Raw genomic sequence first — 20,166 nt, 5'->3', positions numbered from 1 at the left:
AACACTGAATCTTTCACATAACCCCACAGAAAGAAATCGCACGGGGTTAAGTCGGGAGAGCGTGGAGGCTGTGACATGAATTGCTGATCGTGATCTCCACCACGACCGATCCATCGGTTTTCCAATCTCCTGTTTAAGAAATGCCGAACATCGTGATGGAAGTGCGATGGAGCGCCATCCTGTTGAAAGATGAAGTCGGCGCTGTCGGTCTCCAGTTGTGGCATGAGCCAATTTTCCGCGGGCTACGCGTGAAACTTGCCCGCACGCGTTCAACCGTTTCTTCACTCACTGCAGGCCGACCCGTTGATTTCCCCTTACAGACCCATCCAGAAGCTTTAAACTGCGCATACCATCGCCGAATGGAGTTAGCAGTTGGTGCATCTTTGCTGAACTTTGTCCTGAAGTGTCGTTGCACTGTTATGACTGACTGATGTGAGTGCATTTCAAGCACGACATACGCTTTCTCGGCTCCTGTCGCCATTTTGTCTCACTGCGCTCTCGAGCGCTCTGACGGCAGAAACCTGAAGTGCGGCTTCAGCCAAACAAAACTTAATGAGTTTTTCTACGTATCTGTAGTGTGTCGTGACCATATGTCAATGAATGGAGCTACAGTGAATTTATGAAATCGCTTCAATCATTTGTAATAGCCCTGTATATCTCCCTGGCTTGAGGGAGTCCGAAGCTCGTGGCTAGTTGCTACCTCTGGATCATGGGGTCCCGGATTCGATTCCTGGCTGGGTTCGGGATTTTCTCTGCCCAGGGAGTGGGTGTTTGTGTTGTCATCATCATCATTTGTGACAGTGGCTAGATCGGACTGTGAAAAAAATTGGACTGTGTAAAAATTGGGACTTTGTGCAGGCGCTGATGACTGTGCATTTGAGCACCCCACATACCAAAAATCTTCATCCCTGACTTGAGCAAATATGCATTGGCTGTAAAAAAGGGGGGGGGGGGATTTGGAGAGTCATCACTCAACCGCAATTGCGACATGCTCCTGAGACAAAGCCAGGAATTCTGCTGTTTGCACTATTAGTGTGACATCGTCATCACCATCACCACCACCATCATCATCATCATCATCATCATCAGCTGCCTACTTGGAGACAATTCCACTTTCGCTGCATTCTTCATCAGCATGGAGATTACTCTATCCGTATTTTTTGCATTTGATAGAAAAACTTAACTTGTGTAACTGATGATGTCTTATTGCTGCTTGGTACTCTACTGCCCATCCGAGTCGCACTTTGATTATACTTCCTTCATACATAATGGATATATGAGTTGCATATTTATTCAAAGGTATGCCTACAAGACTGTACGAATCTGTGAAGAAAAAAGCCTACGCCGACCCGGAGAAGTGGTGGTGGAAATAGCAAAAAAATCGGTTGTCTCCTATTACCACACTGAAACCCTGGCTCCCGAGAGCCTCCTTCAGCTTATATGTTGCAAGTGCAAGACGGATTGCCAGGGGCAATGTATTCATCAGTGGGCAGGACTGCACAAAACTGTGCTAGCAATGTGAAGGGTTGTGCTCAAACATCGACAACAATTTTGTTGTTGTTGTTGTTGTTGTTGTTGTCTTCAGTCCTGAGACTGGTTTGATGCAGCTCTCCATGCTACTCTATCCTGTGCAAGCTGCTTCATCTCCCAGTACCTACTGCAGCCTACATCGATCTGAATCTGCTTACTGTATTCATCTCTTGGTCTCCCTCTACGATTTTTACCCTCCACGCTGCCGTCCAATGCTAAATTTGTGATCCCTTGATGCCTCAAAACATGTCCTACCAACCGATCCCTTCTTCTACTCAAGTTGTGCCACAAACTCCTCCCCAATTCTATTCAATACCTCCTCATTAGTTATGTGATCTACCCACCTTATCTTCAGCATTCTTCTGTAGCACCACATTTCGAAAGCTTCTATTCTCTTCTTGTCCAAACTGGTTATCGTCCATGTTTCACTTCCATACATGGCTACACTCCATACAAATACTTTCAGAAATGACTTCCTGACACTTAAATCCATACACGATGTTAACAAATTTCTCTTCTTCAGAAACGCTTTCCTTGCCATTGCCAGTCTACATTTTATATCCTCTCTACTTCGACCATCATCAGTTATTTTGCTCCCTAAATAGCAAAACTCCTTTACTACTTTAAGTGTCTCATTTCCTAATCTAATCCCCTCAGCATCACCCGATTTAATTTGACTACATTCCATTATCCTCGTTTTGCTTTTGTTGATGTTCATCTTATATCCTCCTTTCAAGACACTGTCCATCCCGTTCAACTGCTCTTCCAAGTCCTTTGCTCGACAGAATTACAATGTCATTGGCGAACCTCAAAGTTTTTACTTCTTCTCCATGAATTTTAATACCTACTCTGAATTTTCTTTTGTTTCCTTTACTGCTTGCTCAATATACAGATTGATTAACATCGGGGAGAGGCTACAACCCTGTCTCACTCCCTTCCCAACCACTGCTTCCCTTTCTTGTCCCTCGACTCTTATAACTGCCTTCTGGTTTCTGTACAAATTGTAAATAGCCTTTCGCTCCCTGTATTGTACCCCTACCACCTTTAGAATTTGAAAGAGAGTATTCCAGTCAACATTGTCAAAAGCTTTCTCTAAGTCTACAAATGCTAGAAACGTAGGTTTGCCTTTTCTTAATCTTTCTTCTAAGATAAGTCATAGGGTTAGTATTGCCTCATGTGTTCCAATATTTCTACGGAATCCAAACTGATCTTCCCCGAGGTCAGCTTCTACCAGTTTTTCCATTCATCTGTAAAGAATTTGCATTAGTATTTTGCAGCCGTGACTTATTAAACTGATAGTTCAGTAATTTTCACATCTGTCAACACCTGCTTTCTTTGGGATTGGAATTATTATATTCTTCTTGAACAGTTTAGATATAGAAGACAGAGACAACCTGGATTAGCCCCTTGCGGGACCACTGTCTGAAGCAGCTGAGCCGACACAAGGTATTCATGTAATATTTGCAACATTATACATCTTTACCACTTGATTTTTTTTTGGTCATATCATGTATCATTCAACTACAATATTTTCAGTTGAAGAACAGCAACAACTCAGTTTTCAGCTGAGACCTTCCGCAGCTCTTGATATTTTGCCTTGGCATTCTGTTTCGCAGGAGCCTTCACTTGGGCATTCTAGTGCCCAAGAAACAGTTTCTGGACAACCAGTAGCCAAAAAGAGTAAAAAGAACTGTGCGTATGACATCAGTATTTGTTCATACACCAGTGGTTCACAATACTGCTTATCTATCTTCTGTATCCATATTCAATCACTAAATGCCTCTTCCTTTTCCAGAGAGAGAACCCACCTGCAGTGATTATCCAATCATGGACATGACATTCACTCATTTCATGACACGTACTTACTACATACAGATGTTGTATTCATCTTCCTATTGTGTTTCATGTACTTTTTTCCTATCGGTGCATTCAAAACAGCCTCTTTTTAAGTACAACACACTGGAAGTATAACGCCAATGAGAGACAAGTGGAATGGCTTGTTTGGCTGTGGGGCAAAAAAGGTATTTTTCGTAGTTTTTGCTTTCCTTCTTTCCCCGTTATGAGAAAATTGAATAAAAAGTTGCATGTCATGGGAGTGAGCATTTTTTTACTTTTTCTCAGAAGGGCCAAAAAGTCGCTGCTTTTCACTGGGCTCTAGTGCCAATACTACTCGTCAGAAAATCAGTCCTGAGTAGCGCATTTCCTTGGAAATTTTCTCTGCTTTAATATTGTACCGGATGGGCACCTTTGGAAAACTCGTAGTTTTGAAGATATAACAGAAAAAAAGAAAAAGGTTCCAAAATTTGTAAGTTTTTTACATTTTTCAATGTGAAGTCAATGTCCTACAACGCAGCAAACATGAAATTGGGATTCAGCACTGCATAAAACATATGTAACCGCTGAGAAAAAAACTTGCACAATTTGATTACGAAAACAACAGTTTTGAACACGAGTTGACAGGACTAAAGAGCTCGAAAGCTAGTGTGCATGCTGATATGCCACATACCAGTCCACTATAGGTGAGTCATTGCCTTTCCCCTATTTTAGATAATTTTAAATACAAACAACAATTGAAGTAAACAGTCTTAGGACAAAGTAAAATCTTTGTTTCAAAGAAGAGCGTGAGAGCTTTAAAATGAGCTATACCAGTTTAGAAACAATCAGTTTTCAGTTCATTTCATCTTACCTTGGTTTTCACGCATAGTAAATCATGAATATTTCTTTAAATAAAATATTTCCAATTGATCTAACTACACTATTTTCATCAATAATATATTTTTCTTTTTCATTTCATATTTTTCTTCAAACTGTAATCTTAAATTTATAGCAGTTGATCTACAGTGAATATTGAATGAGAAAATGAATAAATGAACCTTTTTGCCTCCAAGAAATAGTGCTGTTTTAGTGTGGCATGCTGAATAGTTTTAATTGACTTACTGTTTATGTTATTTCAGAAGTTTGAATGTAATTAGATAGCACTGGAGGTTCAATCTTCTTTACTTATTTATGCTGGCATGTGTGGATAACTACACAATATCTCTCTTCCAGCAGCAATGTCATAAGTTCTGCTGCAGCCACAATTAATAAAGACATAAAGGAATTAAAAATGTTAGCTGACAGTGGGCACTGATTTATGTCAATGGGACAAGTTGAAAATTTGTGTCGGTCTGTGATTCAAACCTGGGTCTCCTGCTTACAAAGCTGATGCATTGACTACTGGGACGTCTGGATACAGTGGTCATCACAACTGCGATTTTTCCTGCCAGACCCAGATTCTCAACTTGTACCACACAATACTGATGTAGCCAGCCATGGAGAGAGAGAGAGATATCGTGGATCTCAGAGGAGAGGTGTGATTTTCCAGCAAGACAACACACGTCCTCATATTGCTCAACTAACCCGTGAAACCATTGAGAACATGGGCTGTTAAAGTACAGCCTCATCCCTCTTACAGTCCTGATTTAGCACCTAGTGATTTCCATTTGTTTGGTGCACTGAAGGAGGCATTAAGTGGGAAGAAGTTCCAGGACAATGAGGACGTGAAAAACTTAGTGGTAAATTGGTTCAAACATCAAGATAACGAGTTTTTTGTAGCCCCCTGCTCAACTTTTCAACTTTCCCATTGATATAAATCAGTGCCCAGTGCCAGTTAATGTCTTTAATTCCTTTGTCTCTTCATCCGTGATAATTAACACCATATCTTAAACTGTCTACTATAAAACACTTAAAAAGAAAAGTAGTGAATGACAATGAGTGACATACAGGTATGACTTTTTGAAATTTACATTATTTATTAGTAATTATTCTTTGTTGAACATTGGATACCGCACACAGACCCTGAGTCAGTGGCCCAACCAACAATATAGAAATGCTGTGGAGAGGAATTCTTCTGACAGTCGGTAAAATTGTTGTTTTATTGATTCATAGCCAGTTTTGTGGTGTATAGCCGCATCATTCAGGTGCAACATATGTGGTAAAGGGTAATGTACAATGTCTCAACTTTGTAGATTCTTAGAATTAATGAAGGTAATATTTAAACCTTATCCACAATGTTAAAATGTCATAGGTGTACCCATTGCGCCTAGTCAAGATATATTATACAGTGATTATTATCTATATTACGAGGGTTATTCAATAATTAGAGAAACAAATTGGTATGGAGGAAAAAGCGCTTATTTTTACAAAACATGACTGTTTCTACTTTTCAACATAATCCCCTTGAACATTCATTCACTTGTTCCAACGGGCTACAAGCTATTTTATTCTGGCTACAAAAAACTCTTTATCTTGATGTTTGAACCAATTCCCCACAAACTTTTTCACATCCTCGTTGTTCCGGAACCTGTTCCCATGTAATGCCTCCTTCAGTGCACAAGACAAATGGAAATCACTAGGTGCTAAATCAGCATTATAAGGGGGGTGAGGTAGTACTCCTCAGCCCATTCTGTCAATGGTTTTATGGGTTAGTTGAGGAATATGGGGGCATGCGTTGTCTTGCTGGAGAATCACACCTCTCCTCTGAGATCCGTGACATCTCTCTCTCATGGCTTTCTTCACCTTGTTCAAAAGCAAATCCGAGTATTATTGGCTGTTCGTTGTATACTGTTCTTCGAAATAAAAAAACTGGACCTCCAGCATCCCAAAACATCGTCAGCATGACTTTTCCTGCTTATGCTTGGGTTTTGAATTTTTTCTTGACAAGTGAGTCAGTGTGCTTCCGCTCCATGCTTTGTATTTTTGATTCTGGCTCATAACAGTGAACCCAAGTTTCATCATAAGTTACAATTTTGTTAAGGAAGTGCTCACCTTTACTTTTGTAACGATCCTTTAGCTCTGTGCACACTCTCAACCTTGTTTCCTTGTGTAGCTGCATCAACTCTTTTGGGACCCATCTTGCACATGTTTTGCTGTACTTCAGCTTCTTACAGATAATGTTACGAATTGTACCAGTACTAACTTGAACCTTATCAACTATCATTTCCACAGTCACACAGTGGCCGGCACGAATAATGTCATCAATTCAACTTTCAAGTGAACTGGTCAGCCAGAACGGTCTTCGTCAGTCACTGAGTCGCGACCATTTTTGAACTGCTCTACCCACTTGTAAAAATTTGCACAATTCATACAACCTTCACCATAAACTTTAGACATTCTACGGTATATATATTCACTGGTTTCTTGCCTTCAGCAAGTAAAAAATGAATAACAACGTTGTTCAACTAATGTGGATGTTTCAGGTGGACTCGCCACCATGAAATATATTTTTCAGGTTATAAACAAAACAATGTTGATACATCAGCTGATCAGAGCTCATCCCAGTGATGCCAACTTAGTCATTAAAGTACGAACCTGGCCCTACTAACAGTTTTTACCCCAGACCAGTTTTTCTCTTTAATTATTGAATTGGCAAATGAAGGGTGACAATGCTGTGATTCAGTAATTTTGTTAAAATTGCTGGTGGCTGCATCCTGTAGCTGTTGATCTTTGTTTTAAGATTTGCTTACATCTAAAAGAAGAAAAAATATTTTATATGGAGAGGATGTTGAATATTTAAAAAAAAAAAAAAAAAAAAAGCTGGATTGGCTATAAAACAGTCACTATTGACATGATAGTCAGCTCACAATACAAATTACTGTGTGAGATGGTATAAGGGGGCACTGTCTTACTGGAGTGACAGCAGGGCAACCCAGTGTTGGGAAGAATAGAAACAGCCCACACAAGCATCTAAGATGGAGTAACAGGTGGGCAGAATGGAAACTAGCTTATGGATGGTGCAATGTCATTTACACATGACTAGGAGGACTGGTGCACTCCCTTTCCAAGACAGTTTAATACTGAATTTTATTATATAATAATAATATTATGAAAGGGACAGTTTGCTACTCACCATACATTGTAAATGCTGATCGCAGGTAGACACAACAAAAAGACTGTCAGAAAATGAGCTTTTGGCCAACAAGGTCTTCATCAGAGATAGAACACACACACACACACACACACACACACACACACACACACACACACACACACACACAGTTGACTGCTGGAGTCTCTGGCTGCTGAGGCCGTTGCATGCAGCTGCACACTTTGGGAGAAACAACCAGGTGGTGGGGGTGAGGAGGAGGCCGGGGTGGGAAGGGGGAGGGATATCAGGGTAGGAGTGGGGGACAACAAAACAAAGTGGTGCTTGTGGGAGCATACAGGGAAGAGGTGGAGAGAGGGTAGGGCAGCTAGGTGCAATTGAGAGGTTAGACATATGGTGTATGTGGTGGTGGTGGTGGTGGTGGTGGTGATGGTGGTTAGTGGAAAATGACAGAGGTGAAGAGACTGTGGGTGCAATGGTGGAATGGACTGTGTAGTGCCAGAGTGGGAACAGGCAAGTGGCTAGAAGCTAAGGACGGAAATTAATGAAGGTTGAGGCCGAGAGGGTTACACGAATGTAGGGTGTGTTGCAGGGAGAGTTCCCACCTGACAATTCAGAAAAGCTGGTGTTGGTGTGAAAGATCCAGCTGGCATGGGCTGTGAAGCAGTCATTGAAATGAAGAATTTTATGCTGGGCTGCATGCTCAGCAATGGGGTGGTCTAGCAATGGCATAGTTTGTAACCAGTCATGTGATTTACAAACTAACCTGCAACCACTGCGCTGCATTCTACGTTTGAATGACAACTAAGAAGCTGTCTGTCCACGAATTGCCACCGACAAACTGTGGCCGAGAAACAGCTGGACCAGTCCGTTGCTGAGCGTGTTGCCCAACACGGTGTTCTCCATTTCAGTGATTGCTTCACAACCTGTGCCATTTGGATCCTTGCCACCAACACCAGCTTTTCTGAAATGCGCAGGTGGGAACTCTCTCAGCAATATATACCATGTTCCTGTAACCCTCCTGGCCTCAACCTTCATTAGCCTCTGTCCTTAACCTCTAGCACCTTCCCATTACAGCACTCCAAAGTCTGCTATTCCACCAGTGCACCCCAGGCTTTTCACCTCTCTCCTTTACCACTAACCCCTTGCCCTTCCGACTGCACCTAGCTGCCCTACGCTCTCTTCTCCTCCCGGTGGGGTCAGGGATTTTCACCTGCCTCGAGGTGACTGGGTGTTTGTGGTGTCCTCATCATTTCATCTTCATTTGTGAAAGTGGCGAGATTGGACTGAGCAAAGGTTGGGAATTTGTACGGGTGCCGATAACTGTGCACTTGAGTGCCCCACCAGCCAATCATCACCATCACCATCACCATCCTCATCATAATCATAATCATCTCTTCTCCTCACCCCTGTATGCTCCCACAAGCAGCACTTTACCCCTATCCGCTATCCCTCCCCCTCCCCGTCTCCTCCTCCTCCTCCTCCTCCTCCTCCTCCTCCCCCCCCCCCCCCACCTGGTTGTTTCTACCATCGTGTGCAGTTGCATGCAGTGTGGCCTCAGTAGCCAGAGACTTTAGTCGTGTGTGTGTGTGTGTGTGTGTGTGTGTGTGTGTGTGTGTGTGTGTGTGTGTGTGTGCGCACGCGCGCGCGTCCTCTCTGACAAAGGCCTTGTTGGCTGAAAGCTCATTTTTCTGACAGTCTTTTTGTTGTGCCTATCTAAGACTCAGCATATCCGTTATATGGTGAATAGCAGCTATCCTTTTCATAATATTGTTACATTCCATCCTAGATTTCCCATTGTTGAGTTATATAGTAAAACTTAATCGTATAAATGATCAGAGTTAGTGAGAATGCTATGGTGCTTTAATTCTAATTGGTTATTCAACATGAGCAGCGCCTTTTCTTTTTTTTTGTATTTAAAACTTTCTACTTCCTCTAATACATTCAAAATATGCCCTTTCATTCTTTTTTATGAGATATTTTTAACTTTTCTGAAGGGCTTGTGTTGCTATGCCTTGCTCTGCATAAGTGCATTGTTAATAAAGATTGGAGATTATTTAAGTTAAGGTGTTGTTGAAATCTTTTGTCAAATGACCTACTGGTTTGCCCAATATTTTTCTTAGGCAATCATAACATTTAATGATGTTCACAAACCCTTCGTTATATTTATTTACCACAGCTTTGTCCTGATGCCTGAGTTTTCTAACTAGATCTGAAGAAGTAAATTACACTGGAGCGATGTTTGGAAGTCTCATACATCTGCCAATTTTTTTGGATAGTGCACACAAATGTGCTATTCTATTAAAAGTAGAGCGTACCTTTGTCTGATCATCTGGTCAAAGCATTATAAGATTTTTAGATGTAAAAAAGAAAATGCAAGTTCATTAATGGATCACAGCTTTGTCACACTTTCTTCACTAATGTAATATAGATAGTATTCATAGAATATCTTGACGACTAGGAGTGATTGGTAAACGTGTGACCTTCTAACGTGAATATATTCTATATATTACCTTTCTTAATTTTAATAGTCCACAAAGTTGAGACGTTGTATATTGCTCCTTACCATGTAGAGTACGCCCAATGACGCGGCCTTAGGCCATGGAATTAGTTGTGTATCAATGAAACAACAGTTTTATCAGCTGCAGATGCCCATAATATAAAATACTTTGCGACAATAATATAAGATGATGTGTGCAGTTATGACAGCAGCCAAAATTACGTACTACTCATTAGTAGATCAAGATGAGAGAGTGTGAACAAGATCTCATCATAAAATAAGTGCTGGCAGACACACCAGTGATTTGATATATTTGTTGACAAGGATTTAAAGTCATTGTAATGGAGTTGGAGTAATCGAGCAATACTTATACTCTTGTTCCAACCAGTGCTGGAAAACATTTTTCATTCTGATGTCAGTACCTCAAAAATGTTGTTTTGGGTGGATTCCAGGGCTTCTTAACATGATGAGAATTGCTGACTATGCATTTTTTGTTTGACACAAATGAACAAAAAGAAGTTGGTGGGTAATAAATGAGACACTAATTCCATATTTTTCTCCATCAAATTATCAACTTTTTGATGTGCTGTGTCAGGTGGCATTTTCACAATGAAGAAAGGTGTGACGATGTTGGTCGTTTTACCTGATTTTGTTGATGACATGTGGCAAATAAATCAGCATATATCATTCAGCATTAACTGCTCTTCAATCCTCTGAAGCAATGGTGGCACCGTGTCCAGGGTAGCCAAACATATAAGCCATTATTTTCTAGGAATTTAGTTGCAAATGAACATCCTATGTTGGTTTTGGTTCATCTCATTTGGCTTCTATCTCTTATATACTGTATGCAAGTTTCGCAAACTGTTAATGTGTCGTATACAGATTGATTTACCTGTATTGCATCTACACATGTACTTTGCAAGCTGCCGTATGGTGCTTGGTGAAGGTACCTTGCACTACTGCTAGTTATTTCCTTTTCTTGTTCCACTCACAAATAGAGCGGGCAAAAACCAAGTCTACATGCCTCCATATGAGCCCTGATTCCTCTTATCTTGTCCTTGAGGTTATTATGCAAAATGTACATTGGTGGCAGTAGTAGTGTTCTGCAATCAGCCGGAGGTGCCGCTTTCCTAAATTTCTCAACTGTGTTTCACAGAAAGAATGTCATCTTCCATCTGTGGATTCCCATTTGAGTTCAAGAAACATCTCTGTAATACTCACAGGTTGACTGTACCTACTGGTAACAGATCTTGCAGCACATCTTGTGAGTTTTTCGATGTCTTCCGTCAACCCGACCTTCCGGGGGTCCGAGACGTTCGAGGAGCACTCGAGAATGGGACACCTTAGTGTTCTGTATGTGATATCCTTAATAGATGAACCACACTTTCCTACAATTCTCTCAATAAACTGAAGTGGACCATTCGCCTTCCCCACCACAGTTATCACATGCTCGTTCCTTTTCAAACCACTTCTAAATGTTGTGCTTAGATATTTAATCAGTGTGACTGTGTCAAGTGGTAGACCACTAATGCTGCATTCAAGGACTTAAGGATTCATTGGTTTTCCTACTCATCTGCATTGACTTACATTTTTCTACATTTAGAGCAAGCCATTCGTCACACAAAACAGAAAATACAGGGTGATTCAAAAAGAATACCACAACTTTAAAAATGTGTATTTAATGAAAGAAACATAATATAACCTTCTGTTATACATCATTACAAAGAGTATTTAAAAAGGTTTTTTTTTCACTCAAAAACAAGTTCAGAGATGTTCAATATGGCCCCCTCCAGACACTCGAGCAATATCAACCCGATACTCCAACTCGTTCCACACTCTCTGTAGCATATCAGGCGTAACAGTTTGGATACCTGCTGTTATTTCTCGTTTCAAATCGTCAATGGTGGCTGGGAGAGGTGGCCAAAACACCATATCCTTAACATACCCCCATAAGAAAAAATAGCAGGGGGTAAGATCAGGGCTTCTTGGAGGCCAGTGATGAAGTGCTCTGTCGTCCAGAACTTTTCCCTTTGCACAAACACCCATTCTCTGTAAACTGTTTATACCAACGTTTAATACACCACCTATCAGGAGGTTTAACACCATACTTCGTTCGAAATGCACGCCGAACAACTGTCGTCGATTCACTTCTGCCGTACTCAATAACACAAAAAGCTTTCTGTTGAGCGGTCGCCATCTTAGTATCAACTGACACTGACGCCTAGTCAACAGCGCCTCAAGCGAACAAATGTACAACTAAATGAAACTTTATAACTCCCTTAATTCGCTGACAGATAGTGCTTAGCTCTGCCTTTTGTCGTTGCAGAGTTTTAAATTCCTAAAGTTGTGGTATTCTTTTTGAATCACCCTGTATATCTAAGTCATCCTACATCCTTGTTCAGTCACTCAATGGTGATTTCTCCCTTTTTATTCTCATATATTTTCAGCATTTGTATACACCATTTGATGGGAGTGTGTTTTTGAGCTTTGGTTAAATTGTACGATATCCATCACGAACAGGTAATTTTCTCAAATTAATACTGATGCAACAATCGAGTGTACTTCAGTGTAAAGTGCCAAAATTTTCTGGGACAACAACTGATGATAAATTCTACATAACCAGGTGTAAACAGTGTTTTATGAAGGGGATTGATTAACTGAAAGCGAACAAAGAGATTCGGGGCATTTTTGCTGAGTAAGGTATTTATCAAAATTGTTAAAAATCATCTGCAAAATCTTCTTACAAAATTTTCTTTTCTCTACTACACTGTCTTTCTTTCTTCTACACTTCCCTTTCACCCACACACCCACCTGCTGTCCACATCCTGAAAACAGTGACTGTAAATAATCTACTCTATCAATTTCTGAGTACCTATTGTTTTAACAATAACAAACGACAAATTTTATGACAATACTGTCACATCTCAATAGTATCATATAATGTGTAACGACTACCATCTACCATTCAATTACACACTAAAATTAATGGTTGTTATTAAAATGTGAATTTGACTTTAGAAAAATTTCCAAGTGGTTTGATCAGTAAAATAACCCAATATACATCACTGAGAGGCAAGCATTGAATGATAATGTTACTAAAAAATGAATTTTTATTAGCTTTAGTTGACAAAAGATGTCTAGGGTTTTCTTATGTATGCTAATAATCCTGATGACTAAAATGTGTTTCACTTTGTAATTTATTGTAAACATTGGTCCAAAATTAATACAGTGTTTTGTACACTTATGAACCTGATACCTATCACAATCACAAATCAACTTACTACTACTACTACCACTACTACTACTAATTCCGTCTACCCCCACTCCCTGCCCTTGGCAGGCACTGCTGCCTTACAGTTAAAATTTGTGGAACTTTGACAGATTGTGTACAGGATTTGTCAGCTCAAAATATGGTTACGTGTTTTACATAAACAGAACTTGGGTAGAAATACATTTTCAGATCAGAAATTAAATAAGTTTTGTAAACAATTAATACAGGATAATGGAGATTTACATTCTAATCACACAGTCCCTATACTCTAATCACACAGTTCCTTCTGAGCTGTCATTTGCACTGTATCTAGGGTAAATGTAGAACAGGCTGATGTAGTTATAAGTTTTGCGTTCACATTGTAAATATTATTAAACTAATTGCATATTCTCATTATTTGTTTTGGAACATTTTATACCGCAATCTTACAAGAAATGGTTATAATTTGACATTAAAAAGCATGACTACCTAATAGAATTATGTTATTTAGCTATAATCCATTCAGAATCATAAGTAGGGGACGTTTGACATCAGTAATAGACGTTATCATATTTGTGTATAATTGAATTCTTCATTAAATCTACAGGATCAGGTGCTACAGTAGTCTGTGCCATTACAAGGGGTGTTTGTAAAAACTTAGCATGTGACCCTCACACCGTGTTCTGAGCTCACTGAAACAGTGCTGTGCCGCAGGGTGAAGACTGCAAGTGTAACGGCTGGAAGACGGCATCTACCGCATCCAAGAACCTCCGCGTGGACGCCCCTCAGCCACTAGCCAACTTTTCAGACCCGTGTCGCAGCTGCAGCCACGCCCTAGGTGAGTTCAACACGGTGCACTTTCAGTGTCCTCGATCGACTGCTTACTGGGGAAAATAATATGCGGATGAGGAAAGGAATATTTGTAAACTTTTGAGAATTTGTGCTAGCAGGGGAAACACCCCATTGTACAAACCTCCAACCCCCACGTCAGATTTTGTGGTAAGAGGGCCAGTGGACGGGACATAAAAATTTGAGCACGATTAAGCATGAAAACAGAAAGAATCTGTACTGAACTGTGAAAAGAAAGCAGAATAGAAACAGTGAACAGTCTGCAGTGTTATGTGGCTTTATGCTTAATTACAGACTCAGTGTTTCATAAGTTGATTTGTTTTCATCACGTAATGCCCGCGGTTTACGTCGTTCTTCGTTGCTGAGCGATGTATCACTTTTCGTGCTGATGCCACAACTCTTCCTTTCCTATATCTTTACTACTTTTTATCTATATAAATGATGAACTATTGGTTTTGCCGTTTAACAACTTTTTAATAACTGTGGCAGTATTACAGGCATCGGGTCCCACCTAATGTGTCACCCGCCTACACGTTTTACAAGAACCTTTCAAGACTCGGTAGATCTGTTTACAAAGAGAAAGCAGAATATCTCTTCCTTTGACTTTGTCCGACAACGACCTAGGAAGCTCGACGCCCTCGCGGCCCGGGCTCTTCCGCGGCTCGCGGTAGTTTGCAGCATTCGTTTTATTCCTTGTCCTTGCCGCTACGTCGAACTTTCGTGGTGATCGTCGGGCATCGTCTTCCACGTTATCTGCAACATAAATAAAACTTTCTTCCCACAGTATTTCTGAAAACCCAAAAAACAAACTTAAAGAACATAATAATAATAACTGCTCTTACAATGATTCGTATAAGTCTTGGTCGATTTAATGAGGGGTGGGACAGGCCTAAGCCTTGAGACACCACAAGTCCGAGGACAAAAAGTGCAATATAGAGCAGCCCAAAAGAACAACAGTGTCATCAGGGTTGCAACATGTTCTGGAAATCAGGGAAATCAAGAAATATCAGGGAATTCAAATATGTCAGGGAAATTAGGTAAATTTGAAAAATCTCATTTTTGTCTCACAAGGGGAGGCCGCCAATTGTGAAATTCAGATTCGATTCATACTGCGCATAATAAAAGCTCATGGCCAGAGGTGTAATGTGGCCAAGCACCAAGATGCACTTCTCAGCCGTTGTCGAGAAAATCGACAGTTAAAAGAAACCGTTGCGGTGAAATACTCTCTATGATTAATAATTCTCTACAGCGTCGTGGCGCAGCGGTAAGCGCTCTGGTTCGTAATCCGAAGGTCGCCGGATCGAATCTCGCGCCATGCAATTTTTTTTTATTGTTAGTTTTTTGTAATTCAAATATATATATATATATATATATATATATATATATATATATATATATATATACTATTAATGAATTGCTTATGCATACTGGTGAAGGCGGATCGCTCTCCAATTGTACCGCCTCCATTTTTCCGTTTTTTTTTAACAGGGTGTACCAAAGCTCTCCCGTCCGTACTGATTTTCGACGATGTTATAAGTTGCGCTAGGGACCGCATCTACCTTCTTTCGAAGTTAGCAGGCAACTACGCTGTTATGCGGCGGCTCGTTTCGGCCCATTCAACATCTGTCATTCAAGTGTAACGAGCGAGTAACGGAGTTTATATTTCATACCCGCCACAGCAAATTTGTGTTCGTGGGGTCTCTATTCTAATTCGAACGTTTGACTTACGCTATACGTATTCGTTTCGGAATATCGTTTCTACATCTTCCGTTAACTATGGGTGGTTAACATTATGAAGACAATTAATAATATTTGTGAAATACAACTTTGTTTGCGGAAAACATAATGATGTTCGAAGTCGCCAGTTTTTCCACGATTAAACGACTTTCAACAACTTATTATATGCATAATTGTTGCAACTGATTGCCGGGAATTTTATATATATATATATAAAAAGGTTGCATAGCGCGAGATTCGATCCGGCGACCTTCGGATTACGAACCAGAGCGCTTACTGCTGCGCCACGACGCTGTAGAGAGCTATTAATCGTAGAGAGTATTCCACTGCAACGGTTTCTTTTAACTGTCGATTTTCTTGACAACGGCTGAGAAGTGCATCTTGGTGCTTTGCCACATTACACCTCTGGCCATGAGCTTTTATTATGCGCAGTATGAATCGAATCTGAATTTCACAATTGGCGGCCTCCCCTTGTCAGTAGAAGAAATTATTTGTTTACTCAGATGTCGTGCATCGTCGCTGGCTGGGCGCAGCTGAGTATGTGCGCTGCTTCCCTACTCCCTCATTCTTACTGCTTCTCCCCTTTCTGCCACTCCCCTCAGTTTGCAGTCACTGCTGCCACCACTTCTTGCGGTTAGCCTAGCAGCTGCCGACCAGAGGCAGGGAGGCGTGAGGAGTGGTTTGTTTGGATCTGATTCTCAGAGAGCGGCCGGAGACAGCAGTTGTGTGTGCATGAGTTGTGTTCGAGTGATTAAATGAAATTTATGTGCTCTCGTTTTCTGACAAATGAAAATTTAGTTGTGAGAGTGTGATTGTCTTTCCTACATGCCTGTCTGTGGCTCGGTGAGGGTTGGGTTGTTTGGGGAAGGAGACCCGACAGCGAGGTTGTCGGTCTCATTGGATTAGATAAGGAAGTCGGCCGTGCCCTTTCAAAGGAACCATCCCAGCATTTGCCTGGAGCGATTTAGGGAAATCACGGAAAACCTAAATCAGGACGGCCGGATGCGGGATTGAACCGTCGTCCTACCGAATGCGAGTCTAGCGTCTAATCAATGCGCCACCTTGCTCGGTGTGGCTCAGTGATCATCTTACCTACTCTCATTAGTATTGATTCTTGGAGTTCTTGCGCTTGTAGCTGTTGCCTGGATTGATCACTGTGGTCTCATTTCATCAACATGGTATCTGTGACATGTGAATAGCTGGCCACACGAGTGAATTTGACGACGAGGCAAAACCACAGGCCATTTCTATGGGTGTATCTAATGGATTGGACGTGCCGATCTGAAGCCCATTGTTTCCCCTAACGTGCAGGCCCTCCCCATCAAATATAGTCTTGCGGATCTGCCCACAGGCCAGGTCTGTCTGTGTGTGGTGTAATGTGGCAGTTTTTCATGTTTTATCCATTGACCCCTGACTGTGGTGCCACTTGCCAGGCCAGAGGCCATGCGCAATGGATTTCAGGAATTGTGACTGTCTCACCGCAAGTACATTCTACAGTGCAGCATTTTATAGACATTTTATTTATTCTAGTACATTTTGGCACATTGAAAGTAGCTCATATATTAGAAAGTATTGACGATACAAAGAAAAAAATTGTGGCAGTCGTTGGCGGTTTGTACACTATGTACTCACACATTTATCAAAAGAAAAATCACACAATACCTGTAAAATCAAATGATTGTGTGGTATTCATGGCTGGGAGGCCCCTTCCGGGGAAGATCAGCTGCCGGGTTGCAAGTCCTCGTTCAGGTGACACCGCGTTGGGCAACTTGTGTGTCGGTAAACATAAAATGGTGATGAGAACAAAACAACACCCAGTCCATGAGTGGAGAAAATCTCCAACCTGGCCAGGAATCAAACCTGTGCCCACTGCATGGTAGGCAAACACGTTACCGCTCAGCCAAGTAGGCAGACACACACAGTACCTCTAAAACAATAGACATAATACAGTGGGTAATAACTGACAATGATGAACATAGTAGGACCAACATTTTATTGGCGATCACCTATAGTGTTGGTTTACACAACTCTTCCTTGCCTTATACACTTCTTTCAAGAGGCCTACCTTTTTCTGAGGTTATGTCTGAAATTAGTGAAGATATTTTAAACCTTTCATGCGACTCCAAGGAAATGCATATTTTTGTCACTAAATGTCTTTTGTTTTATTGAAGTAAAATAACATCAGTGGTCTTAATTAAACACACATACCATTTGACTTGCTTTCTCCATCTAAAAACAGTTCATTAAAAAACATGTTGATGTTAGCACTTAAGATTTTTGCTCATACTTGTAGAAATACAGAATTTCCTGTATTTTTTTCTCGTTTTATGTCGTTATTCACCCTTGAAACCTCAAAATTTGTCAGGAAAAAATGCTAAAACTTGTTTGGAAATCAGGAAAATAGCAGGGAATTTCACTTGGGGAAACTTGTGGCAACCATGGTCATGATTAAGTGGTCAAGGTGTTGCCCTGCCATGTAGGCAAGCCATGCCCAAATCTCTCTGCTGTCTTTTTTTCCCGCTGTTTGCTGTATTCAAATTTGTGTCTGTGTCCTGGTATAACCTCCATTTGCATCAGTGAGGTATAAGGAAGGGACCTACAATGACAGTTGATTCTGCACAACTACTATATTAGTAGCCGAAAGGAAGTGGCTTTCGAATGGGAACTGCAGACGTTTGATGACAAGGTGACAAGTCAACTGAATCCTCCACTGGAAACCATGTCTGATGTGTCATACACAGCATTAGTGACAGTATATGTGTCATAAGATAGGAATCTCTTACCGACGCACCTTATTTATATGCCTGGTAAGTAAGTGAGATATGCCTCCTTACCCGATTTAGGTGTTCATATGAATGTGAATGTGATCACTCCCAAGGAAATGATGAAAACACAGTAGTTTGGCACATAAGCTTCAACAAATGAACACAACAGCTTCACAATCACACAGTTTCTCTGTGCTTTGTTAAAACATATGTTTTTAACTTTTTTGATGTTGCATTCCATTTTGGAAGTTTTGAATTTTGAATTTCTTTGTTGTAAAATAGATCACACCCATTTATTTGTTGTTTTCATTTCTGTGAGACATTTACATGGTATCTCACCTGCTGTCACTGTTAATCATATTTACTTGTGACAGTAACGGCTCGCCCCCCCCCCCCCCCCCCTCCCTCGAAAAAAAAGATGGGGGGGGGGGGTCGGAATAACATTGTCATGGGCAGAGCTTGTGTAGTATGATGCATTTCTGATTTCTGCCGCTGCTGGGCATGTACAGCACGACTCTTTGCCACTTCAGTGCCACCTGTGTTGTTGACCTGGCTTGTACTGTTCATGTGCAGTGATTGTTTTTGCTGGTGCTGTTTTGTTCTTGTTTTGTTTTTTATGATGGCAAGTTTAAGTGCATGTGCAGTTCTGAAATTTTGTTTTCTACTCAGTACAATAGATACTGAAAGTGTTTTAATGTTGAGAACAGCTTACCAAGATGATGCTACGGGAAAAACTTAAGTGTATGACTGATTTGCTCAGTTTAAAAATGGCGACATGTCGATTAATGACCAACCTCGTTCTGGATGTCCATCAACTGCCCGAATCGACAAAAATATTGAAAAAATTCAAGAGCTTGTGCTCACAGACCGTCAACAGCTAATTGACCAACTGTCAACAGATTAGTGGCTTACCGTGAATCTGGATTCATCTGATTTTAATGGAAGATTTGTGAATGAAAAGGGTTCCTGGCAAGTTTGTTCTTCAGATTCTGACAGACAATCAAAAGGAATGTTGAGTTGAAACATGTCATGCTTTAAAACTACAGCTTGAAACTGATCCAGATTTTCCGTCAAATGTCGTAACTGGTGATGAGTCCTGATTATGGTTAAGACCCAGAAACAAAGAAACGGTCAAGCCAATGAAAGACGTTGTCGTCACCCCGTCCCAAACAATGTCACCAAGTCAAACATGAAAACAAAATTGATTTACTTTTTGATGCTGAGGATGTAGTTCATTCAGAGTTTTTTCCCCCAGGTCAGACCATCTATGCCCTCCTCCTCCCCCCTCCCCCTACCCCCTTCCCCCTTCCCTGTCCCCCCTCCCCCCCTCCCCACGCCCCCACACTCAGCCTTTGCAGCACTTTTTCCCTTTTGTGCTGTATGTCTATCCTCTTGCCATTCTTTTTCCCCTCCCTTGAGGAACATGTCTAGGGTATTATCGGGAATGTTCTGCATTCTGTCGCTGACCTTTTTTATCTTCTTTCTCCCTGTGCTATCCTGAAGGACAGCCCACGCATATGACGCGTAAAAGATCACCGGGTAACACACAATTCCCAGCCCCGTGTCGACATGTAGGGTTTGCACGTACCCACTGGTACAGGTCAGGCCCAGGGTGGGGTGTTTGCTTGAGCTGTAACCTTCCCAGGTTGCCCATTGGTCCCTCCATCAAGTG

At 41.1% G+C, this 20,166-nt stretch overlaps 1 protein-coding gene across 6 annotated transcripts in view; it reads left to right on the top strand.

Moving 5' to 3' along the window:
- The window catches only part of LOC126212854 (histone acetyltransferase KAT2A), a 390,973-nt gene that overhangs the window by 98,277 nt on the left and 272,530 nt on the right, over window positions 1–20,166 (top strand). For all 6 annotated transcript variants that reach the window (XM_049940291.1, XM_049940289.1, XM_049940288.1 and 3 more), the window contains one exon: window positions 13,858–13,981. In XM_049940291.1, the coding sequence (XP_049796248.1) occupies window positions 13,858–13,981 (124 nt within the window). The remainder of the gene's footprint in view (window positions 1–13,857; window positions 13,982–20,166) is intronic.

The sequence above is a fragment of the Schistocerca nitens genome, chromosome 11, assembly GCF_023898315.1.
Source record: "Schistocerca nitens isolate TAMUIC-IGC-003100 chromosome 11, iqSchNite1.1, whole genome shotgun sequence".
Classification (NCBI taxonomy): domain Eukaryota; kingdom Metazoa; phylum Arthropoda; class Insecta; order Orthoptera; family Acrididae; genus Schistocerca; species Schistocerca nitens.
This window is presented reverse-complemented; position numbering and strand designations above follow the sequence as displayed.